This window comes from Strongylocentrotus purpuratus, unplaced genomic scaffold, assembly GCF_000002235.5.
Source record: "Strongylocentrotus purpuratus isolate Spur 01 unplaced genomic scaffold, Spur_5.0 spur5_scaffold_14, whole genome shotgun sequence".
In the NCBI taxonomy this organism is placed as follows: domain Eukaryota; kingdom Metazoa; phylum Echinodermata; class Echinoidea; order Camarodonta; family Strongylocentrotidae; genus Strongylocentrotus; species Strongylocentrotus purpuratus.
This window is the reverse complement of record NW_022145599.1, coordinates 33,693,073-33,720,688: the sequence shown is the minus strand read 5'-3', so window position 1 is coordinate 33,720,688 and position 27,616 is coordinate 33,693,073. Positions and strand designations below refer to the sequence as shown.

The following is a 27,616-nucleotide window of genomic DNA, read 5'->3' as shown; positions in this document are numbered from 1 at the left end:
AAGGAGGGAAGTGATCATAATCATCATGTTTAATTGATATTGTTTTAAAAGTTGCTTATTTTTTTTTGGTTTGATTTATAGATTTGTAATGTCATCCAATCCCGTATAACAAGTTGAACAAAATCTATCTTTCTGTAGCTTAATTACTTAACAGCTTAAAAACTCTGATAAATCTATGAATACACCCTGCAAAATTAAGAGTATAGATATGAACGTTCCTGAGGTTTGCAAACATTCCCATCCCCCCCCCTCTCTCTCTCTCTCTCTCTCTATTGATATATATTTTATTTTACTTCAAAATTCACGTTATGATTAATATATATATATATAGACGAAATTAAATATTGTAGGCAATTTTAAATTTAATGTGTATGTTAAAATTTTCGATTCTTTGCTTTAAAATAAAGATATTAATGAGTGTAGTTCTAGCCCGTGTCTACAAGGCTCTTGCATCGATAGGATTAACGGCTTTACGTGCTTTTGCAGCGATGGATTCATGGGCACAAGATGTGATTCAAGTAGGTTTTGCTTTTTTTCTTCATTCTAATTACAAATTGTAATGAGGTAAAGGAAAAGTCAAGGAAATATATAATGTAATATTGAAAATCTATCATAAAGGAGGGAAGTGATCATAATCATCCTGTTCAACTGATATTGTTTTAAAAGTTGCTAATTTGTTATGATTTGATTAATGGATTTGTAACGTCATCCAATCCCGTTTCAAGCTAAAGAATTTGTTCTATCTGTAGCTTAATTACTTAACAGCTTAAAAACGTCGATAAAGCTATGAACACACTTTACAAATTAAAGAATATAGATATATACGTTCCTAAATGTTGCATACACTCCAGATTCAATCCCTCTCTTTATTTATATATTTGTTAAACTTCAGAGTTCACGGTTTGGATTGATGCATATGTAGACGACATTTAATATTTTAACCAATCATATATATATATATATAATGTGTTTGCCCAAATTGTTGATTATTTGCTTTTTGGAAGATATCAACGAGTGTGCTTCTGAACCGTGTCAATATGGGGGCTTGTGTGTGGATCTGATTAACTCCTATACGTGTAATTGCAACGATGGATTCACGGGCACAAACTGTGAAACAAGTAGGTTTTTGCATTTCCATCATAATCAAATTTTGTAATGAGCTTTAAAAAATAAGTGAGGGAAATTTTTAACGTCATATTGAAAACGTTCATAAAAGAGGGAAGTGATCAAAAGCAACATGTTCGATTTATATTGTCTTAACAATTTTGTTGTTGTTTTTTATTTGATTCATAGAGTTGTAATCTCATCAAATCCCGTATCAAGTTGAAGAAATATTTCTATCTGTACCTTAATCACTTAACAGCATAACAACTCTGCTAAACTATGAATGCATTTTGCAACAAATAAAGAATAAAGACATGTACTTTTTTAATTGTTGCATACACCCCCAAATTCAACAACTCTCTCTCTATATATATATTGTATTCATACTTGAGAGTTCACGTTTCGGATTCGTGTATATATAGACGAAAATAAGTTTTGTAGCCGATCATATATTTAATGTTTATGCTCAAATGTTCAATTCTTTGCATTTCTTTTAAAGATATCAACGAATGTATTTCTAGCCCGTGTCTACAAGGAACTTGCATGGATAGGATTAACGGCTTTACGTGCTTTTGCAGTGTTGGAGACATGGGCACAAATTGTGAATTAAGTAGGCTTTGTGTTTTCATTCTAGTTAAATTTTGTAATGAGCTTTAAAAGTAAGTGAAGGTAAGTGAATGTCATATTGAAAACGTTCATAAAAGAGGGAAGTGATCGAAATAAGCATTTTCAATTTATATTGTTTAATAATTTGCTTATTGGTTAATGATTTGATTCATGGATTTGTAATGTCATCCAATCCCGTTTCAAGTTGAAGAAATATCTTTGTCTGTAGCTTAATTAATTATTCAACAGCTTAACAAATTCTGATGAAGCAATGAATACATTCTGCAAAACAAAGAATAGAGATAAGTACGCTCCTCAATTCGCATACAGTCCAACTTCCACTCCTCTCTCTCTATTCATATATTTGTTTATTCTTCAGAGTTTACGGTTTGGATTGATGAATATGTAGACTAAATTTAATATTGTAACCAATCATATATATAATGTGTTTGCTCAAATTTTCGATTCTTTGCATTTTTAAAGATATCAACGAGTGCATTTCTGAGCCGTGTCAATACGGAGGCTTGTGTGTGGATCTAAATAACTCTTATACGTGCAATTGCAACGATGGATTCACGGGCACAAACTGTGAAACAGGTACGTGTTTTTATTTCTAATTCTAATCTAAAATTGTAATGAGCAAAGAAGTCCAGGAAATCGATAATCTAAGATTGAAAAATCATGGATTTGTAAGGTCATCGAATCCCATATTAAGCTAAAAGAAATATTTATATAAGTAGCTTTATTCCTTTACAGCTTAACAACTCTGATAAAGCTATTAATAGACTCTGCAAAATAAAGAATACAATATATACGCTCCTAAATTATGCAAACACTTCTGCTCCCCCTCTTTTTCTATTGATATTTGTTATACTTCTGAGTTTACTCTTTGGATTGATGTATATGAAGACGAAATTTGATGTTGTAGCCGATCATGTATTTAATGTCTATTGTCAAATTTTCTATTCTTTGCATTTGTTTAAAGATATCAACGAGTGTAATTCTAGCCCGTGTCTACAAGGCTCTTGCATCGATCAGATTAACGGCTTTAAGTGCTTTTGCAGCGATGGATTCATGGGCACAAACTGTGAAACAAGTAAGTTTTCGCATTTTGATTCCAATCAATTGTTGTAATTAGCTAGAAATAATTCAAGGAAATCTATAATCATTGACAAAATTCATAAAGGAGGGAATACAATTCAATAAAGTCATTTCTATAGCGCTTTAAAAAAACTGACTGTTGTTTCACAGCGCTTTACATAAAAATTATCGAAGAATCTATTGTTGATCATGGTCAAAGAGGAGAGTTTTCAGACATTTTCGGAAGACATCCAGTGGAGATGATAAACGAATAAAACGTGGAAGCTCATTCCAGAGTCGAGGAGCACATGCCTTGAAAGCATTGTCGCCAGATGTGGTGTATGGTCGAGGAACGTGTAGCAGGGCGCTATCAGTACAAGAGCGAAGGCCAGGTACGATGAGAGAGTTGAGATGCACTGGAGCTTCGTTTTGGATGCACTTGTTGACAACCGTCAGGATCTTGAACACAATACGTTGCTTGATTGGAAGCCAATGTAGTTCTTTTAGCAACGGGGTGACATAATCGTGCTTGTGGGCCCAGGAGATTAGCTTTGCTGCGCGATTTTTAACCTTTTGGAGACGCTGCATTTGTGATGACTGGATCCCATACAATAATGAATTGGCATAGTCAAAACGAGCCAACACAATAGCTCGGACAGCATGCTCACATGCAGGCGCGCCAAAAGCAGTTTGGGATTGGGGGGGGGGGGGGGGCAAACATTCCAGGGGGCTCACCTTCCAGGGGCAGTGACGTAACGAGCAAAAACGTTTGGAAGGGGAGGGGAGAAGAAAAATCTGCATCACCACCACCACCAATTGGCGGAGATTCCAGGGAGCAGAGCCACCGGAAGCTCGGGGTTTTAGGTATTTAATATCGGAGTCAGATGAGCATACAGGGGCCCGCCTTAGGGCCCTTGGTGGGGTCCGGGGGCGGAGCCCCCGGAAGCTCGGGAGTTTGAGGTATTTTTTTACGGTCAGATGAGCATCCAGCGCCCCACCTTAGGGCCCTTGGTGGGGTCCAGGGGGGAGAGCCCCCGGAAGCTCAGGGGTTTAAGGTATTCAATAACGGTCAGATGAGCATACAGGGGACCGCCTTAGCGGGCCCTTGGTGGGGCCCGGGGGCGGAGCCCCCGTAAGCTCTTAGGTTTTAAGGCATTTAATTACGGTCAGATGAGCATCCAGGGCCCCGCCTTAGTGGGCTCTTGGTGGGGCCCGATGGCGGAGCCCCCGTAAGCTCTTAGGTTTTAAGGTATTCAATAACGGTCAGATGAGCATACAGGGGCCCGCCTTAGCGGGCCCTTGGTGGGGTCCGGGTGGCAGAGCCCCCGGAAGCTCAGGGGTTTAAGGTATTCAATAACGGTCAGATGAGCATACAGGGGACCGCCTTAGTGGGCCCTTGGTGGGGCCCGGGGGCTGAGCCCCCGTAAGCTCTTAGGTTTTAAAGCATTTAATATTGGTCAGATGAGCATAAAAAGGTATGATTTACGAAAAAATTTAGAAAAAATACCGGAAAATCATGTCATTTCAGCAACAAAATTTTGTAAATCACTGGTATAGAATAAAAATTTACCCCCCTCCCCCATCAGCACGCCAGCGTTTAGGGGCTCATGAGCTTTTCACCCCTATAACAAAACACAGACACGCTTTCCCATTCTCTCACAATATGTCCACGAATATTGATATAGTTAGCATGCGCAATGTTTAGGAAATTCAATTCCTGTTAACTTTCCTTTTCTTTGAATAGGATTTTATACGTCATTTAATTGAGTTTTTTTAATTATTGTTATGTTCTTTTGGGTTAAAAATACAAACCATCTTTACTCCTTTACTGCTTTTTTTTTTTTTTTTTTGAGGGGGGGGCGGCGTTTTTTTTGGGGGGGGGGCAAAAATGCGTTTTGCCCCCCACTTTTTTTATTGGGGGGGGGGGGGCAGCTGCCCCCCCTGCCCCCCCCCCCCCCCCCCACTTCCGGCGCCTATGCTCACATGCTTTCGCATTTACGAAATGTTTAAATACGAGCTATATTTGATAGGTGGTAGTGAAGTCCACGACAGAGGGATGACACATGATGATCCATCAAACTCCACACCAAGACTTTTTGCAGCAAATGTTGGATTTATCGAGAGGTAGGAAATCGACAGTTTGACATCAGACACATACTGCCGTGCTTGAGGGGTAAATACTACAATAAACTAAGTTTTGCAACAATTTAGATTCAATACATTATACGCAATCCATTTCCGGAGATACTCAACACATCTTGATAAAGATGAAAAAGCATGATTCACCGATTCTGCACTTCTAGCATCAGCAAACACATACAATGAAATATCGTCTGCATATGAGTGAAAGCGCACACCTTCATACTGTCCAATAATTATTTCCAATAGGGGTCACGTGTACACGCTGAAGAGTCGCGGTCCGATTGATCCTTGCGGTACGCCGTAATCAAGAGACTGTTGAGTAGATAGTTCACATGCTACTTTGTATCTGCTGGTGCGACCCGACAGATAAGACCCGACTGGTGAGAGCTTGAACTCGCGTAAACTCGCTTTAACTCGCGTAAAATTTACTAATTTTATAATATTTGCATGAGTGATCGAAAACGCAACATCGAGTTTCCTACGATGGATGTAAGAGTAAACCGAGTGCGATACGAGTCACGCGAGCTCGGTATGAGTGGCGATGACCTATGTACGACTAGTACCGATCTGCCAACGAGTTATATGCGATCAAAAGGCGGAAAATGCATAATTTTGGCGCTCTCCAAAAAAAGATAGATGTCACTCTGCTCATGCTCATACAAAACTCGCCGTAAATCCCCGTACTCGATCTAAACTCACGTTAATCTCGTGGGCAACTCGGCATGACTCGCAGCACGGTCGTCGTGCTCGTACTCCACCGTTTGCAACTCGAATAGAACTCGGTATACTTAAGTATAACTTAGTATAACTAAGTAAACTTAAGCAGGGCTCCCACTTAGCCGAGTTGTATTAGCGAGTTATGGCGAGGTGTGGTGAGTTGCCTCAAAGAGGCACTCGCAATAACTCGCGAACAATTCGGTATGGCTTAGCGTAACTCTTTACAACATTCCACGACTCTCCTCGAAGTCGCGAGCAGTTCCAAAATTTTGAACATGTTCAAAAAAATTCCCCGATTCGTTGTAATTCGAGGTGAACTCGCCTACACTCGTAATATACACGTATTACTTGTAACAAGCTCTCGCTGCACTTTTCATAAGGTGGCGAGTTGCTACGAGTATATTACGAGTGTTAAGCAAGTTTGCCTCGAGCTACAACGAATCAGCGAAAATTTTGAACATGTTCAAAATTTTCACTGATTCGTTGTTACTCGAGGTGAATTCGTTGTTACTCGAGGTGAACTCGCTTACACTCGTAATATACTCGCATTACTCGTAACAAGCTTGCGCTGCACTCTTCATAAGGTGGCTAGTTGCTACGAGTTATGAAGAGTGCAGCTCGAACTTGTTACGAGTAATGCGAGAATATTACGAGTGTAGGCGATTTCTCCTCGAATTACAACGAACCGGGGAAAATTTGTGAAAATGTTCAAAATTTTGGAACTGATCGCGACTTCGAGGAGAGTCTTGGAATGTTGTAAAGAGTTACGCTAAGCCATACCGAATTGTTCGCGAGTTATTGCGAGTGCCTCTTTGAGGCAACTCACCACAACTCGCCATAACTCGCTAATACAACTCGGCTAAGTGGGAGCCCTGCTTTAAGGATAATTCAAGAAGGTGGCGATTTACTACGAGTTATGAAGAGTGCAGCGCGAGCTTGTTACAAGTAATGCGAGTATATTGCAAGTAAAGCGAGTTCACCTCGAGTTACAACGAGTTAGGGAACTGCTCGCAACTTCGAGAAGAGTCGTTGAGAGTTATAACGAGTTACACAGAGCTATACCGAGTTGTCGCGAGTTATCCCGAGTTACAAAGAGACCTTTTCGCGAGTTACTGCGAGTGCCTCTTTGAGGCAACTCACCACAGCTCGCCATAAATCGCCAATACAACTCAGCGAAGTGGGAGCCCTGCTTTACTCATTTTTACACGAAAGCAGAATGAGGGATCGATGTCTAATTTGTCTAGTAGTGATCATGAGCATCATGTTCAATTTATATTGTTTTAAAATTTGCTTATTTGTTTTTTATTTGAACCATGGATTTGTAATGTTATCCAATCCCGTATCAAGTTTAAGAAATATATATATCTGTAGCTCAATTAATTAACAGCTTGAATACTCTGATGAAGCTAAGAATATACTCTGCCCCCCAAAATACACAAATGACGATAATACGTTCCTGATTTTGCATACTCCCATCCCCCCCCCCTCTCTCTCTCTCTCTCTCCAATGATATATATATTTGTTTACACTTCGGAGTTCACGTTTTGGATTGATGTTTTTATAGGGGAAATTAAATATTGTAGCCAATCATACTTTTAATGTTTATGTTCACATTTTCGATTCTTTGCCTTTTTTAAAAAGATATCAACGAGTGTAGTTCTAGCCCGTGTCTACAAGGCTCTTGCATCGATCAGATTAACGGCTTTACGTGCTTTTGCAGCGATGGATTGACGGGCACAAGATGTGAATTAGGTAGGTTTTGCATTTTCATTCCAATAAATTATTGTAATGTTCCAACAAAAAAAAGGTAAAATATAAAATGTAGTATTGAAAACTTTCATTAAGGAGCGAAAGCATCAAGTTCAATTTATAGTGTTTTAAAAAATGTTGATTTGTTTTTAATTTGATTATTGGATTTGTTAAATCATCCGATCCCGTATCAAGTTCTATATGTAGGTTAATTACATAACTTTGACAAAGCTATAAATACATTCTGCAAATTAAAGAATAAACATAATACGTTCCTGAGTTGTACATACACTCCATCCGCGTCTAAACCTCTCTCTGTTGAAACATCTATTTCTATACTTCTGAGTTAACGTTTTGGATTGATTATATTATAGGCGAAATTAAAATATTGTAGCCGATCATATATTTAATGGCTATGCTCAAATTTTCGATTATTTGCCTTTTTTCAAAGATATCAACAAGTGTAGTTCTAACCCGTGTCTACAAGGCTCTTGCATCGATCAGATAAACAGCTTTACGTGTTTTTGCAGAGATGGATTCATGGGCACAAGATGTGAATTAGGTAGGTTTCGCATTTTCATTATAATCAACTATTGTAATGAGCTTTAAAAAGTCATGGAAATTTATAATGTAATATTGAACAACTTTTATAAAGGAGGGAAGTGATCATAAGCATCATGTTCAATTTATATTGTTTTTTAAAGTTGCTTATTCGTTAATGATTTGATTCATGGATTTGAAATGTTATTCTATTCCGTTCCAAGTTGAAGAAATATTTATATCTGTATTTTAATAACTTAACACCTAAAAAAGTCTGATATATCTTTGAGAACAAAATCTTCAAAAGAAAGATTAGAGATATGAACGTTCCCGAATATGCTTACACTCCAATTTCCACTCCTATCTCTATTTATATATTTGTTTATACTTCAGGGTTTACGTTTTGAATGAATGCATATGTCGACGAAATTTAATATTGTAACCATGCATTTATTTAATATGTTTGCCTTAATTTTCGATTCTTTACTTTTTGAAAGATATCAACGAGTGCATTTCTGAACCGTGTCAATATGGAGGCTCGTGTGTGGATCTGATTAACTCCTATACGTGCAATTGCAACGATGGATTCTTGGGCACAAACTGTGAATCAAGTAGGTTTTTGGATTTTCATTGTAATGAAATATTGTATTGAGTTTTCAGAAAAAAGGCAAGGAAATTTATAATGTAATGTTAAAAATAGTTGATAAAAGAGGGAAATGATCATAATTATCATGTTCAATTTATAGTGTTTTAAAAGTTGATTATTTGTTTTTGATTTGACTAATGGATTTGTAATGTAATCCAATCTCGTATCAAGTTAAAGAAATATTTTTTTATTTGTAGCTTAATTACTTAACAGCTTATAAAGCTCTGATGAAGCTATAAATACACTCTGCAAAAATAGGAATGAAGATATCAACGTTCCTGAATCGTGCATACATTCCCACCCCCTCTCTCTATCTCTCTCTCTCTCTATTGATATATATGTTGTTATACTTCATATTTCATGTTTATGATTGATGTATAAATATACGGAATTAAACATTGTAGACAATCATAAATTTAATGTGCCTGCTCGAATTGTTGAATCTTTGCCTTTAACAAAAAGATATCAACGAGTGCAGTTCTAACCCGTGTCTACATGGCTCTTGCATCGATCGGATTAACGGCTTTACGTGCTTTTGCAGCGATGGATTCATGGGCACAAATTGTGAATTAAGTAGGTTTTGCATTTTCATTCTTATCAAATAATATTATAATGAGCTAACAAAAGTCTAAGAAATCTATAATGTAATATTGAAAAACCTTCATGAAGGAGGAAAGTGATTATAAACATCATGTTTAATTTATATTGTTTTAAATTTTTCATATTTGTTACAATTTGATTCATTGAAGAAATATTTATATCTGTAGCGTAATTATTTAACAGCTTAAAAACTCTGATATACCTTTGAATACACTCTGTAAATTAACGAATAGAGATATATACGTTCCTGATTTTCGCACACACCCCCAAAGTTAATATTTTGACCAATCATTTATTTAACGTGTTTCCTCAAATTCTCGATTTTTTGCTTGTTGCAAGATATCAACGAATGTGCTTCTGAACCGTGTCAATATGGGGGCTTGTGTTCGGATATGATTAACTCCTATACGTGCAATTGTAACGATGGATTTACGGGCACAAACTGTGAAACAAGTAAGTTTTTGCATTTTCATTCTAATCAAATATTGTAAAGAAATCTATAATGTAATATGGAAATCTTTCACAAAGGAGGGAAGTGAACGTAAGCATCATGTTCAATTTATATTGTTTTAAAATTTGCTTCTTTGTTTCTTTATTTGATTGTCACCCAATCCCGTATCAAGTTAAAGAATTTTTTTCTGTAGATTAATAACTTAACAGCTTAACGCCTCTAATAAAGCTACAGTGTATGAATACACTCATAAAAATGAAGAATACAGATATGTACGTTCCTTATTGTGTATACACTCCCACTCCTCCGCCCCTCTCTCTCTCTAATGATATATACTTGTTTACACTTAGAGTTCACTTGTGGATTCATGTATACAAATATTGACGCAATTATTGATTATAAACTTGCAGCTCGCACTCTTTCAATACGATTACAGAAAGTAGTATGCAAACTTGTATCACAGGATCAGGCTGGTTTACTAATAAACTACTCACATCTGAAAGTACCAGCCTTATTCAGGAAACCATTGACTATTGTCTTTTTGCAAATAAAACAGTTGTTATGATGTTCTTGTTTTTAAAAAAAGCGTTCGTACTATTGATTTTGATTTTGTACTGCCCTTGTTACGGGAACTTTAATTTAAAGATTCGTTTTTTTAAGATGGATTCAAACATTACATAATGGTGCTCATGGTCGTGTTTTAAATGTTCGCTGAAAATCCGAGAAATTCGCAATAGAAAGAGGCGTTAGGCAAGGTTGGCCACTTTCTCCCCTTTTATTTATAAACATTGCAGAGGTTTTAGCTATGGAAATTTAACAAACGCCCAAATAGAGGGAATCCAAGTCCCAGACTTCAATGAAGACAAATCTGATTTTAAAGATATACGTATCGTTCAATATGCAGACGATACAATGATTATTACTAATTATGTTCAATTTGTTAAAGAAAAAATGAAAGAAGTAGAAGCGATTGGAGAACATGCGGGACCAAACATTAACTGGACCAAATAAAATCTCATGAAACTCAATATAAATGACTTGAAGTTGAAGATTTATATTTTACCGAAGACCCTATAAAATGTGTCGGTATATATGTGGATGAACATTATCTTGACGTTTAACATATGAACTGGGAAAGTAAAGTAGAGAAAATATATAAATAATACCTTGGATTAATGGAAAATTAGAAAACTTACATCATACGTAAAATTTGATGTGATTAAACAGTTAGTTATGTCTCAGATAGTACATGCTGAAACGGCAGTTCCGATCCCTTCTAAAATAATTAAACGTATAAATAAACTGGCTTACACATTTGTATAGAATTCTAAAAAAAGAAAAAGTTAAACGAAACATCTGTCACCATCCTGAAATAGAGGGGGGTCGACTTACAGTCGAAATGCTGGTCACTCCGTCTATCAAGGATTTGTATAAGTATTTAAGAGGTGAACAAAGTGCTTGGAACATTTTGTTTAAATACTGGATCCAGAAGATTGGGGATTTGCCTTTTTGTTTACATTTTAATTGCAAAAAGAGCGATATGTATCGTATTGCCTAACTTTTATGTTGACATGTTTTGTTCGTGGGCTGAATTGACATATATTGATATGTTTACAGTAACAGATAGTGATAATGAAATGATTTGGTATAATAGCAATATTAAAAATAAGAATGAGTTATTGCATTTTCCAAACTGGATAAGGAACAGTATTCTTACAGTTAAACATGTATTAGTGCAGTATCTGGAAATAAGTTGATTCCATTTGTATTAATTTTAAAGAAAATTAATTACTTTCCGCCTTCAATTGGCAAAGTTAAAAAGTGCAGTTCCGAATTTTTGGATGCAGAAGTTACGTAGTAGGATACATTATGTAAAATTTCACCGTATGCAGTGGAGTTTCGTACAATAGAAATGGTAACAAGTGACTCCGATGATGTAGCGGGCATGAGGACCAAACAATATTATAATGGAATGTTAGACAAAAATAAACAGGATCTGCCGTGCATTTATTTTTGGAACTCTCATTTTGATTTACCTAATGAGTTTAACTGTAAGACGGTGCTCCGTTTTAAATGTTACTTTATAAATGACAACAGAATTAAGCTTAATTTTAAGTTTAATTTTAAATATATTCATAAAATATGACCCAGTCAAGACAAATCATGTAAATGAAAGATTAAAAAATAATAATCTATGTGATATATGTAAGATCTTAAATACGACTAACCACCTTTTCCTGGCTTCTAAGAAGGTTTCGCCTTTTTTGTAAGATTGTATCAAAATTAATCGATACTTTGTTTAATTTTTAAATCTTTCTGAACGAATAAAATCTTTTAATAGGTCATGAAATAGTGAGAAGAGAATCTTGTTTTAAACTTTGCCCAGTTTATTTTCTACAAGAACTATATTAGAGAATGTTTTGGAAGTGAAAATCATAGGATACATGCTGTATATTTGATAAAAGAATTAAAGGTAGAAATTCGCACCTATCTCGATATGAAATGTATCCAGAAGAAATTCGATACAAACGAAGTAACACAAATATTTTCAATATTTGCGTTATGTTACAATTGCATAAATCCTGTATATAAACATTTGTTGTAAAAAAAAACTGTTATTTTATGTTACGAACAAATAAAGTCCCTCCAAAGAGGATAGATAGAAGAAGAAAATAATGACGAAATTAAATATTGTAGCCGATCATACAGTTAATGTCTATGCTCACATTTTCGATTCTTTGCATTTGTTAAAAGATATCAACGAGTGTAGTTCTAGCCCGTGTCTACAAGGCACTTGCATCGATTGGATTAACAGCTTTACGTGCTTTTGCAGCGTTGGAGATATGGGCAAAAATTGTGAATTAAGTAGGTTTGTGTTTTTATTCTTATCAAATATTGTAATAAGCTAAATAAAAGTCAAGGAAATTTATGATGCAATATTGAAAACGTTCATGAAGGAGAGAATGATATTAAGCATCAGGTTTAGTTTATACTGTTTTAAAAGTTGCTTATTTGTTTATGATTTGATTCATGGATTTGTAAAGTAATCCAATCAAGTTTCAAGTTGAAGAAATATTTCTATCTGTAGCTTAATTATTAAACGACTTGATAAATGTTGATACAGCTATAAAATACATTCTGCAAGATATAGAGTAGAGATATGTAACCCCTCGAATTTCTGCAAACACTCCAACCTCCACCCTCTCTCTGTTTATATATTTGTTTATATACTTCAGAGTTCACGGTTTGGATTGATGCATATTATGTAGACGATGTTTAATATTGTAACCAATCATATATTTAATGTGTTTGCTCAAATTCTCGATTATTTGCTTTTTTAAAGATATCAACGAGTGTGCTTCTGAGCCGTGTCAATATGGAGGCTTGTGTGTGGATCTGAATAACTCTTATACGTGCAATTGCAGCGATGGATTCACGGGCACCAACTGTGAAACAAGTAGGTTTTCGCATTTTTTCATTCTAACCAAATATTGTAATGAGCTTTAAGAAGGGCAAGGGTATATATACAATGTAATTTTGATCAAATTTCATAAAGAAGGGAAGTGATCTAATTATCATGTTCTATTGATATTGTTTTAAAAGTTGCTTATTTGTTCATGTTATGTCATCCAATCCCGTTACAGGTTGAAGAACAACTTCTATCTGTAGCTCAATTACAATAACAGCTTAACAACTCTGATAAAGCTATGAATACACTCTGCAAAATAAAGAATGAAGATATGAACTTTCCTGAATTTTGCATACATTCCCACTCCCACCCCCCCCCCCTCTCTCTATTGATATAAATGTTGTTATACTCCAGAGTTAACGTTTTGGATTGATGTTTATATAACAACATTTAACAATGTAACCGATCATTTAACTAATGACTTTGCTTATATTTTCAATTTCTTTGCCTTTTTTTAAAGATATCAATGAGTGTAGTTCTAACCCGTGTCTACAAGGCTCTTGCATCGATCAGATTAACGGCTTTAAGTGCTTTTGCAGCGATGGATTTATGGGCGCAACATGTGAATCTAGTAGGTTTTGCATTTCCATTCTAATCAAATATTGTAATGAGCTACAAAAAAACGCAAGGATATCTATAATGTAATATTTAAAAACTTTCATAAAGGAGGGAAGTGATCTTAAGTATCAGTTCAATTGATATTGTTAATAAAAGTTGCTTTGAAAAAAATTGAATCATGGATTTGTAATATCATCCAATCCCATATCAAGTTAAAGGAATATTTGTATATGTAGCTTAATTACTTAACAACTTAAACACTCTGTTCAGGCTTTGAATACACTCTGCAAACAAACGAATAAAGACATGTACGTTCCTGAATGTTGCATACACTCCCACTCCGATCCACCTTCTCTCTCTCTCTCTCTCTCTCTCTCTCTATTGATTTATATTTTCTTGTACTTCAGAGTACATGTTTTTGATTGATGTATATAATATATAGACGAAATTAAATATTGTAGCAGATCATACTTTTAACGTTTATGGTCATATTTTCGATTCTTTGCCTTTTTAAAAAGATATCAACGAGTGTAGTTCTAGCCCGTGTCTACAAGGCTCTTGCATCGATCAGATTAACGATTTTACGTGCAATTGCACTGATGGATTCATGGGCACAAGATGTGAATTAGGTAGGTTTTGCATTTTTCTTCTAATCAAATATTGTAATGAGCTTTAAAAAATCAAATCAATCTATAATGTAATATTAAAATACTTTTATAGTAAAGGAGAGAAGCGATCATAGGCATCATGTTCAATTTATATTTGTTTATAAAGTGTTTATTTGTTTTTAATTTGATTCATGTATTTGCAATGTCATCCAATCCCGTATCAAGTTGAAGAAATATTTATATGTGTAGCTTTACTACTTGACAGCTTACAAAGTCTGATAAAGCTATGAATACACTCTGCAAAATAAAGAATACAGATATAAACGTTCCTGAACTTTGCATACACTCCCACCCCTCCCCTTCTCTCTATATATTGATATATATATACACTGTTGGTCATAATGGTGGAATAATTATTTTTACCCCAGTTTAGGGAAGGATTAAAAAAAAAAAACATTTCTAATTGATCTAGATAATGGCATACATTCTCAGATTTTATTGAATATTAATTTGCGAGTGTTTGTTTTGCGTGACTGCTAAATCATATGTGTGCTACTATGCTAATCAGCTAGGGAACCTACGTCCTTAAATCATAATTGACAGTAATGAGGATTAATGCCTCACAAAAGGGCATTAATATAGCTGATGGACACGATTTTTATACTGGGGCCTCACAGTAATGAGGCCATTCTTTAGCCCCTGAATCATGACTGTGCGCAGTGTTTGCTAGGGTACGCAGCCCCTTCCACAAATCCCCCAAAACGAAGAAAATGCAATAAATTGTCAAAAATTCATTGCATTTTTCCCTGGCCCCCAACAGGAAAAATTCCTCTGTAGGGCCATGCATTATGGTTCAAGGCATGGCCACACAGAGGAATTTTTCCTGTTGGGGGCCGGGGGAAAATGCAATGAATTTTTGACAATTTATTGCATTTTCTTCGTTTTGGGGGATTTGTGGAAGGGGCCGCGTACCCTAGCAATCACTGCGTACAGTCATGATTCAGGGGCTAAGCAATGGCCTTGTTACTGTGAGGCCCCAGTATAAAAATCGTGTCGATCAGCTATATATTAGTACTCTTTTGTGAGGCATTAATCCTCATTACTGTAAATTATGACTTAGGACGTAGGTCCCTTAGCTTATTAGCATAGTAGCACACATATGATTAAGCAGTCACGCAAAACAAACACTCGCAAATTAATATTCAATAACATCTGAGAATGTATGCCATTATCTAGATCTATTAGAAATAAGTAATTTTTTAAAATCCTTCCCTAAACTGGGGTAAAAATAAATATTCCACCATTATGACCAACAGTGTATATATATATATATATTTGTTGATACTACAGAGCTAATGTTTTGGGTTGATGCATATATTGAAGCCGATCATATATTTAATGTCTATGGTCAAATTTTCGATTCTTTGCATTTGTTAAAAGATATCAACGAGTGTAGTTCTAGCCCGTGTCTACAAGGCTCTTGCATCGATCGGATTAACGGCTTTACGTGCTTTTGCAACGAAGGATTTATGGGTACAAGATGTGAAATAAGTAGGTTTTGCATTTTCATTCTCATCAAATATTGTAATGAGGTAAACAAAAAAAAGTCAGTGAAATCTATAATGTTATATTTAAAATATTTCATAAAAGAGGGAAGTGATCATAAGTTCGATTTATATCGTTTTAAAAGTTGCTTATTTGTTTTTTGATTTGAACCATGGATTTGTATCAAGTTGAAGAAACATTTATATCCGTATGCTTATTACTGAGCAGCTTAACAAGTCCGATAAAGCTATGAATACTCTCTGCAAAGTATAGAATAAAGATATGTACCTTCTTGAACTTTGCCTATACACCCTCTCCCCCTCTCTCTTTATTTATATATAGTTTATTATACTCCAGAGTTCACGTTTTGGATTTATCTTTATATAGCAAAATGTAATATTGTAGCTGATCATTTAAATTAATGGCTATGCTCAATTTTTCGATGTGTTGCCTTTAAACAAAAAGATATCAGCGAGTGTAGTTCTAGCCCGTGTCTACAAGGCTCTTGCATCGATCAGATTAACGGCTTTACGTGCTTTTGCAGCGATGGATTCATGGGCACAAGATGTGAAATAGGTAGGTATTGCATTGTAATTCTAGTCAAATATTATAATGAGCTATATAAAAAGTCAAGGAAATCTAAAAATGAAATACTGAAAAACTTTCATAAAGGAGGGAAGTGATCATAAGCATAATGTACAACTTACATTTTTCCGAAATTACTTATTTGTTTTTAATTTGATTCATGGATATGTGATATCTTCCGATCCCGTTTAAAGTTCGAGAATTATTACTATTATGTAGCTTAATTATGTACCTAATAGCTTAATAACTCTGATAAAGCTATTGATACACGTTGCCATAAACAGAATAAAGATAAGTACGCTCCTGAATGTTGAATACACTCCAATTTCCAACCCTCTCTTTATTTATATATTTGTTAATACTTCAGAGTTCACGGTTTGGATTGATGCATATGAAGACGAAATGAAATCAATCACATATTTAATGTTTTTGCTCAAATTTTCGATTCTTTGATTTTTTCTAAAGATATCAACGAGTGCATTTCTGAACCGTGTCAATATGAAGGCTTGTGTTTGGATCTAAATAACTCCTATACGTGCAATTGCAGCGATGGATTGACGGGCACAAACTGTGAAACAAGTAGGTTTTTTAAACAGTAGGCTTGCGGTTGCACCATATGAGAGAGGGGAGGATTGGGGAGTCCTGAAAAAGGCTCCCGGTAATCCTTCTGTCTTGAGTGTGTGAAGTCCTGAAAAGTACTGTAGGTTTCTGAATTTTAATTCTCAACATATATTGTAATGGGCTTTATTTTTAAAGTGTAGGAAATCAGTAATATGATGTTGAAAAACTTTCATAAAAGATGGAAGTGCTCATGAGCATCTGGTTCAATATATTGTTTTAAAAGTTGCTTATTTGTTTATGATTTGGTTCATGGATTTGTAATGGCATCCAATCCCATATTAAGCTGAAGAAATATTTCTATCTGTAGCTTAGTTACTTAACAACTTAAACATTCGGAATAAGCTATGGATACATTCTTCAAAATAAAGAATAGAGATATGGGTTGTTTTACAATCAGGGTACACACTTTGTCTCACTTGGGGTGAAAAAAAAAGTTCCTTTGATTCTTCTGAAATTTTGTTTGTGTGTTGTATACAAGTTACTTGTAAAGTCTGTACAATTTTAGGGCTACAGGTGTCAATTTTTTTTTCTTCAAGCATGAAACATGTCCTTAATGAAAATATAGGGTCAAATGTCACCTGCTGACATTATGCAGAAAGAAAATATCTATAACTTCTTTGGATGAATGTGAATGACATAGTTTGATAACTTGATGATATAGAATCAGAATAAAACTCATTTTTTCAAGTGCAAAATGGTTTTATTCGTGTAAAATTCAGTTTTGGATCTTTTCAAACCACAAAATGATGGACTGACAGCGTGAAGTTACTGATTAAAAAAACACCAGAGCAGTTTGACCCTATATTATGTACAGCACAGCTACACATGGTAAGGGTGCTTTTGCATACCAAATTCCAGAATAAAAATATAAATGGTTCTTGAGATATGTGGCGTCAAAAAAATGTTCGGAGAGGACAAATTTTAGTTCGGAAAGGACATTATTTTTGACATGCAGTTGGAACTGCCCGATACAATTATGATTCATTATTTCATGGCATAAATGAAACTGGAAAAATGTGAGGTTTATTAGAACATATTTTATCCCTATTAGCACCCATTTATGATCTGCATGTAGATCTTCAATCACCCATCGTAGAGAAATTATCTTCTCCCTCACTTTAAGACTTACCAGTACTAAACACTTGATTCACATTGAACTAAATATTGTCAGAAGGTAGCTGGACAATGCTGTGATTCTAAAGTTACAAGTTTTTAGGAATAGTTAACCATATATCAGTGTTTTGAAGATTTTACATGCTTTACACTAATATTCGGAGAGAACATTAGTTGTTGACATATGATTGGTTTGTGCTCGTAATCCATTTTCCTTATAAACACAACAATACTATGTGTGCAACTTATGTAGAATCTTAGACAGAACTTGTATGTCTCATGAACATAAGTTTTGGGCATGCTCCTCATATGACTCCACCAACTAAACATCTAGACCGGCAGATATAACTCATATAATATACAATGCCTACAATGTTCTCTTCAAACTAGTTTTATCGTAATGCAACAGAGGACTTAACTGAAAGTCCATTGCAATCATTGTATGGGATTAAATTCCTGCCTTTTGATGTACAATGTGTACAAGAGATATATAAATGAATATTTATTGGCATGATGTAATGCCTTGTAGCATGCCACGGGCGGCTGGGCGCAGCCATTTTTCTTTAAAATGTGATGTACCAGGCGGATTTGTACAGTCTCGTGCACAAAGCTTTAATTGGAAAGACTTTTACATTGAACAAAACAAACCTTACTGTACAATCATAGCCGAGAACGTAAAAATTACATTTGGTGAAAAGTATATAAAAGAGTACCTAACATCATACATGGGAACGTCCGCTTGGACTAGGATAGCTAGAGACAGAAGAGAATGGAAATGTTATGAGGAGGGCTGTGTCCAACGTCTGGGTGAACTATAGCCTGAAAGATAGATATAATAGGGTTACAATTGTAACTCATTGATTAAAAAATACTATAATATATTTCATTTATGCGAAACCTTCACCCCAGAACAGTACCAACTTAAGCACGCATTATAATCCAAGATGGCGGCCCGCAGGTTTTTGCCTCTTCTCTTAGACCAATATTATTAATTTCAAACTCATGAAAGGCACTAAATATCAACAAATATGGACTACAACAACCCCAAATGACAAAATAATCATAAATATGCATTTTTTTTAAAGCATTTGATAGCCAAAAACTTGAAAGATTTTGGCATTAGAAAAACAAATCTGCCGATTTTTATTCACGATCATTTTTATTGATCGGCGTTCAGAAATATTATTCGATCTCACTTGATCGGCCAACGATCGTCCCCCGATCCGATGATCGGTTACAGGCCTACTAAATTCTACAGGTCTCCCTTTTTTCAGGTTGCATCGGCCGAACTTTGGAATAAATTACCGGAAAATCTTGAACAAACTGTGATACTGTTGACAACTTTAAGGCGCGTCTTAAAATTTTCTTTTCACAAATATTTCCAATGTTAACGAGAGGAAGTATGTTGAGCATATCTAACTCTTCTTATGTTACTCTATCCACCTTTCCTTCTTTCTCCTTCTTACAGCGCATATAGAGACATATTGTGATATGCGCTAAATAAGTACGGTATATTATTATTTTTATTTGTTTTATTAGCCATGAACTTGATGATGTAAAGTGGACCAGATTTCACTGCATATTCACTTGATGTATAAATCTGTTCCACCACGAAATATCGTCAACCTGAAATGTTTATGGACTAGGACAAAGCATCCCCACATCCAATAGTATAACAGCAACAAAGTTGTTTTATGTGATTAACCTGAATATGAAGACTTTTTATGGAAGTATGTAAATATGTTGAACAAACTGCTGTCCTCTCCGAAACCAAAGAGACTATTTATATAGATAGTATCTAGATAGTTTAATTAACAGTACTGGAAACGTGGAAAGGTATAAACACAAACAATAAATTCAATTATATGGATTGAAAGTCTTAATTCTTCCGGGTATACATTACATCATGCTTCATGGAATTATAGGGGTGAAATTAGGTTGTGACTGGACATAATTAAAATAACCTCCCATCAAATAACAGGAAGATGTTAAGATTGTAATACCCACCTCATGATGAATTAAAATTAGGGTAGTTTTTGTAAATCCATGCACTTTGTAGACTTTTATTACTGTCATTTATCCATCTACTGATTATGGGTCGGAGAGGACATTTTGTTTGACACCTTCAAAATCAGTGTGAATATTACAAAATCAGTGTGAATATTAAACAAAACAAATATTATCCATTGCACAAGATTAAAAAATGTTAGGTATACTAATAACATAAGTTGGTTTCTAAATGTGGCTCTTCTTGAAGGAGTGCTGATAAAAAATATCACTTTTTCAGAGAGAACACTTTTTGACACACCCCTGACAAACAAATTAGAAACGTGCATTTACCAAAAAACTGATTAAGTGTGGGAAAATTTAATATCATAATTTTGTAGGATATTGGTGACTCTATTCACGGAGGAAAAAATAATTCATTGAGTGTGGTCTCACTTTAAATTATAGCGCTGGTTTCGGAGAGGACCTTTTTTGACCCATTTTGCACCTCATTTTTGGTGCATAGTCAAAATATGTAGATTTGCCAAAATATTACACCCAATTCAGATCTTACATAGGCCCGTTGGAAGGGTTATTTCTGATAGTTGAAAATGTTTTCTTTGGTACGTATGTCAGACATGCACATGTTCTAACTTTGCAAAAAATGAAATGAGACAGTAAATTGTGAAAAAATGGCATATAATCACATATTTTGAAAAGTAGTTGCTTGTTTCAAACAATTTCCTTCGCTGTTGTAGGTTGATCTAACAGTGTAAAATAGTTGCCCAAGGAAGATTTTCCTTGGCTGTTCATTGTTTTTTTAAAGGGCCATCAAAGTGAGTTTGTCTATTGTGTACCCTGATTATAAAACAATCCATATGGACGTTCCAAAATGCTGCATACACTCCTACCTCCACTCCTCTCTCCATTTATATATTTGTTTATACTTTAGAGTTCACGGTTTGGATTGAGGAATATGTAGACTAAATTCAATATTGTAACCATGCATATAATCAATGTGTTTGCTCAAATTCTCGACTTGCTTTGTTAAAGATATCAACGAGTGCATTTCTGAACCGTGTCAATATGGAGGCTTTTGCTTAGATCTGATTAACTCCTATACCTGCAATTGCAACGATGGATTCACGGGCACAAACTGTGAAACAAGTAGGTTTTTTACATTTTCATTCTAATCAAATTTTGTAATAAGCTAAACAAATACAAGTCAAAGAAATCTATAATGTAATATTGAAAAAACTTTCATAGTAATTAAGGAGGGAAGCGATCAAAAGCATCGGGTTCAATTCATATTGTTTTAAAAGTTGCTTATTTGTTATGATTTGATTCATGTATTTGTGATGTCACCCAATCCCGTTTAAAGTTGAAAAAAATATTTTCATCTTTAGCTTAATTATTTAACAGTTTTAAAACTCTAATAAAGCTATGAATACACTCTGCAAAAAAGGGTATGTACATTCCTGGATTGTGCATACACTCCCACTCCCCCTCTTCATATTGATATATATTTTTATACTTCAGAGTTCACGGTTTTGATTGATGTACATATAGACGAACTTAAATACTGTAACCTATCATATATTTAGTGTCTATGCTCAAATTTTCGACTCTTTGTCTTTTTTTAAAGATATCAACGAGTGTATTTCTAGCCCGTGTCTACAAGGCTCTTGCATCGATCAGATTAACGGCTTTAAGTGCAATTGCAGCGATGGATTCATGGGCACAAGATGTGAATTAAGTAGGTTTCACATTTTCATTCGAATCAAGTATTGTATTAAATGAGCTTAACAAATTCAGAGAGAAAGATGTTGATGGGGCTGATTTCTTGGCGCCAGCCCGCTAGACCGAACATATCAGTCTGTCCTGGGCCTTCGAGCCACATTCACGAGGGCTCACTAGACTGTCGGGCCGCGAGACAGACGGTTTCCTATCTTCCGTTAAGTATTCCTTTGCTTTGTCAGTCTCGTGGATTGTCGGTCTCGTAGCCTGCCGGTGTAGTGAACTATAAAGTGGAACTTCCTCCTTTAAAAAATGTGTAATCCTGAAAAGGAATTCACTGTAAATCAAAACAAAGGTGATTTTAAGAAAATCACATTTTGTTACACTGTCGCTCATAAAGGTGGAATATTTTTTTAAATTCCAATTTATGGAATTATTTTGAAAATAATTTAAAAATAATAGATCTAGATAATAGTATACATTCTCAGATTTTATTGAATAATAATTTGCCAATGTGTGTTTTGCGTGACTGCTAAAGCATGTGTATGCTACTATGCTTATCAACTAGGGGACCTATGCCCTTAAGTCATAAATGACAGTAATGAGGATTAATGCCCCACAAAAGGACACTAATATAGCACATCGACACGGTTTTGATCCTGGGGCCTCACAGTTACGAGGCCATTGTTTTGTCACTGAACCATGACTGTACGCAGCGGGGGCTAGGGTAGGGGGCAGTTTTCATAAATTTAAAAAAAAAACAGAAAATGCAATAAATTTTCAATAATTTATTGCATTTAACCCCGGTGCCTAACATTAAAAAAAATTATGTGTGCCCATGCCTTAAGCCATAATGCATGGCCGTCAAGAGGATTTTTTTATGTTGGGGACCGGGGTAAAATGCAATAAATTATTGAAAATTTATTGCATTTTCTGTGTGTTTTTTAATTTATGGAAACTGCCCCCTACCCTAGCCCCCGCTGCGTACAGTCATGGTTCAGTGACAAAACAATGGCCTCGTAACTGTGAGGCCCCAGGATCAAAACCGTGTCGATGTGCTATATTATTGCCCTTTTGTGGGGCATTAATATAGTATTAATGACTGCTTTGAGAGAAATAGTTGTTTTCATACGCTCTCGGGAAGGTTACAATTGGGCTATTCCCCTCGGCAAGCCTCGGGGAATAGCACAATTCTAACCTTCCCTTGAGCGTATGAAAACAACTATTTCTCGAATATTAAAGCAGTCATTAATACTTTTATATGCCGAAAAAAAATAGACTAAAAAATAAAAAATAAAAAATACTTTTTTTTTTGGTCGAAGATGAGATTCGAACTCTTGCGTACAAAAGGTGATATGTCTAAAGTCAGCGCCTCAAACCTCTCGGCCATCGCGCGTTGTTAACATGTATAGCAGTTTTGTACAATATATACATTAAAATGGATTGAAACCGGCTTCGCGTGTGATGAATGCTTCGCAAAAGCTCCATATACGGACTCTTCTTTTACTTTTGCAATGCATATTGGCACGAACTTAGATCAAGATCTATCGGCAGATGTTGTTTTTTTGTTTTTGGAAGTTTATTTTCGTCTTCATGTCAACAATGCAAGATAAAATTGTCGGTAAGATCGATCGAGATTCAATTGTATTGAAATTACCGACCTATCCTTCGCACACATACGGCATCCTCCATCGCTCAAACCATTTTTTAACATGTAAACCTATGGGGTAACCATGGAGGCTGACCAACTTTTTTTAATAACCATGGTTATTAAAAATATTGAAATGTTTTATGCATGGTTACCGAGAATTTTACAGGAACAGTTGAAGTTTATGAATGCAATTCGACCAATCAGATGGCTGGATTTCTTAAGTGAGGTATATAATCCTCATTACTGTCATTTATGACTTGAGAGCGTAGGTCCCCTAGTTAATAAGCATAGTAGCATACACATGCTTTAGCAGTTCCGCAAAACACACGTTGGCAAGTTATTATTCAATAAAATCTGAGAATGTATATTATTATCTATATCTATTATTTTTAAAGAATTTTTAAAATAATTCCATACATTGGGGTAAAACTAAAATATTCCACCTTTATGAGCGACAGTGTATAAAACAATTAATATCTGTATGTTTCGAGTTTGTGGACATCTTCCTTGGATAATGTAATCCTAATTTTTAAAAGCCTCATTTTCATTATAGTAAGTATTGGGCAAATGAATTACTTTTAAAACAATAACACATTCCTTCTATTAATTGACATATATTTTTAATCTTCTAATTAGGAACTATAGCTTGTGGAGATTTCTACTGCGTGTACGGCGATTGTGTCGATGTCGGATCCTGTGTATGTAATCCTGAGTATTTGGGAAGGTCCTGTGATATCAGTAAGCATATTGTCATTCTATTGAGTTTTGTATCAGTGCTATTAATTTCTAAAAGTTTGAACTTGCATACTTTGTATTCCGTGTCTCTGTTTTCACAAAAAATTGTCCAAAATTTGTTTAAACAAAGAAAAGACGGTAAAAATGGTTTGCAGATGATATAGATAATAGACATTCTAAATACATTGTTTTCGTATCATACGTAATTCTTATCGTAGTATAAAGAGAAAGAGAAATAATAATAATGCTTATAATAATACTCATAACACTAACAATAATGGGTTTATGAAGCTCTTAATACATCTAAGATAGATTTATGTGGTTTGCAGATAAATTATCAACCTGGTCATGAAGTTCACACTTCCCACTCCCTAGGGAGTATTCAAGTCAGGCGCCATTTTACAAAAGCTAATACGTGGGTGGGGAGAAGCAGTTTATACAAAATTCCTTGCTTAAGGAAATAAGTACCTCGCCGGAGATCAAGCCGAGAACCCTTTGAATTATGTATTCAAGTGTTTAAACCACTCTTTTACGACACCCCTTACATAACTTGTAATAACTTCTGTAAATTAAACGTGCATTAATTGTATACGATATCCTTTTATGCTATAAAAAATAGAATATACATCATGTATAAAAGATAGGTGATATCAGATATTGCTTGTCTGACCACCTTTTCCATGTGTATACGATGATAGATAATGCAGATTATATAACGACTTGCGGACGCACTCGTATTTCCGATGATTCTTTTTTCCAAACCCCCAACTTTTCCAGGGGGTTCATAACTCCGAAACTGAAATAGGGTTCATATTTCCGAATATTTGTAGCATTATTCCGAAGAGATTTGTTTATTCCCAGTTTTAAAATTCATGAAGTGAAACAAGGTTCATTATTCTGAAAGTGTGACCTACCCCCCCCCCTCCCTCCCTCGAAAAAAAATGAGCAACGATTCAGGCGTCTGCCATTTTCCGAATTACGTGCCTAGAAAAAAGGGTAACCGGATTTCACTATTCCATTAATTAGAACGCACATGTTCGAACGTCACGATGGAAACTGAATTCGGACAGGCCAGACTTCCGATGACTGAAGTTGGAATCGTTATTGACTCGGAAGAACTGTGCCCAGAGGAAGATTCTGAAGGTAGGTTAAAGTGTAGTTGTATATTTTAACAATTTCCGGGGTTGGGGGGGGGGGGATGGGTTCAAAATGTGTTTTAACAGAATACCGAAAAAAAAAATCTTTAATTTGACATTACTACAAAATTCACTGACCACAAAAGAAGAAAAAAATTATGGAAGACATAAATTGGATACTTTGTTAAATTTTCTTTTTCTTGCGGAGTAGTTATGCATTATAATGTCAAAGTAGTCTTTAAAAAAGGAATATTAAATATGTTTCATGTGAAGTTTAGTATAGGAATATGACACACACGTCGTTTAACATAAACATGTACCATCAATTCCAACTCCACAATACCATTTATTTTATTCCTTTTTATTCCTTATTTTATTTGATCTTATGTATGTAATAACGTATTTGATCTCTACGTATGTAAATATGTAGAGGTGTCGCGGATGAGTGGATACGTCGCAGGACTGTCGATTGCAAGGTCCGCGGTTCGAGTCCCGCCGCGGCACTAATGTCCTTTGACAAGACATTGATGTACATTTGCCACTCTCCACCCAGGTGCTAAATGGGTACCGGTAATTTAGCACCGGTAATCCTTAAAATGCTGTGAGCGTCGAAATTGGCAGCCTAGCATAGCCGGGTAATGTTGGAGCGCCTTGAGGACCTTGCAAGGTCGATACGTGCGCTAGATAAGAATCCAATATATAATATTTTATTTATTATCAGTTAAGTCTTTACTTGACTCTCATCTGTAATCGATTTTAGGCTGTTTTGGGTTACAGAGAAATACAACTATAAACCAATAGCAGTTCAGAGTTTTCTAAGGGTGTAAATCAATCAGCTTTACCTCCTCAAATTGACACCGACCATTCACAGTTTAAACAATAAAAATGAACATAGAATAAACCAGTTTGCATAAAATTTTACTAAAGAAAAAAAGAAATTGAACACACAACTTGTACACAAGAATAGTAAATATAAATTTCACTTAGCGTTACCGATTTGGAAACGTCAATGATCTTTATCGATTAAATCGCTCTTATGTTTGAACGACACAATGTAGACCTATTGCACAGAAATATATAACACATTTTCTAGCGATATTTGCACTTTCTCTAAACGAAGAGCCTAAACTTCTTTGGGATCAGGGGCGTACGCAGGGGGGGGTGTTTTGGGGGTTCAAACCCCCCCCCCCTTTGGTATTTTTATGTATGTAAACCCCCCCCCCCCCCCAAAAAAAAAAACCTAAAACCCCCCCCCCCTTTTCGGCTGGCTGAGTCGTTGCGATTTTTTTTGACCTCCAAAAAAAAAAAAAAAAAGTGTCCGCTTACCCCCCCCCCCCCCCCCCCCACTGAGCGACTTTTCGGCCGGCGCGATTTTCAAATTTTCGGGAGCAAAATATTTTAAAACCCCCCCCCCCCCTTGAAAAAATCCTGCGTACGCCCCTGTTTGGGATCAAGAATCAATCGAGGGTACCGAAACGGAGAAACAGTTATGTCTCAAATGTATTGTAATTAAATTTTTATGTTGAAAGGCAGGGGATTTCTTTGCAAATGGTGGCATTTAACGTTTCTTTTTATAAAGTTAAATTCCCGACACAATTCCTACACAACGCACCATTTCCTTGTCTGATTTCGTTTTCTAAAATATTATGTTACTATTTCTCTCAAGGTAAAACATGATTTTCATGCTGTATCACCATGATCAGAAGCAGAGATAGCAAAACGTATTAAAATGATGTTTCTTACCTTCTTTTTCCTATATTTTTGGTTTAATGTTCTTTTTTTTATAGGCCTTGCTGCACCAATTATAAGAGCTGTTTGTCAAGTTTCTAATAACGGCACAACTTCTTGGAACGCCAGCATAAGATGTCAAGATTATGTCACGCGACAATTAAAGAGAAAATTAATGGCAAGTTTCACCATGATTACTTTAGATGCTCTTTAAGATATGAAGGGGTATTCACGGCGGTTTGTATTAATGTGTGAATGAATGGCAACTACGCGGAACATAGGTTCTATGGCATTCTCAGTTCTTCGTGTCTTTGGGTTACACGAACTTTTCGTGAATAATCAAGCTCTAAGCCCTAATTTCAGAATGGTCTGGTTTAATAATTGTGAAGAAAAAAAAAGCCTGTCCTTGTCTAGTTTAACCAACACTTTTTGAAAAGCCTTTACAGCAAATCCACGATAACTGGCGTCTCGACCGACTTTTCTTTTAAATACGAGTTAAATAATCACAA

The 27,616-nt window shown here is 35.4% G+C and overlaps 1 protein-coding gene across 1 annotated transcript; it reads left to right on the top strand.

The window, feature by feature from the left end:
• The first annotated feature begins 413 nt into the window (after positions 1-413).
• Positions 414-27,321, top strand: LOC592913 (fibropellin-1). The gene is made up of 19 exons (XM_030985241.1): positions 414-522; positions 1,005-1,118; positions 1,604-1,714; positions 2,194-2,307; positions 2,696-2,806; positions 7,291-7,401; positions 7,850-7,960; positions 8,436-8,549; positions 9,047-9,157; positions 9,524-9,637; positions 14,181-14,291; positions 15,711-15,821; positions 16,281-16,391; positions 16,866-16,979; positions 21,174-21,287; positions 21,766-21,876; positions 24,145-24,246; positions 25,270-25,386; positions 27,167-27,321. The coding sequence occupies exons 1-19, from the start codon at positions 414-416 to the stop codon at positions 27,319-27,321; spliced, it is 2,166 nt and encodes a 721-aa protein (XP_030841101.1).
• The last annotated feature ends 295 nt before the right edge of the window (positions 27,322-27,616 follow it).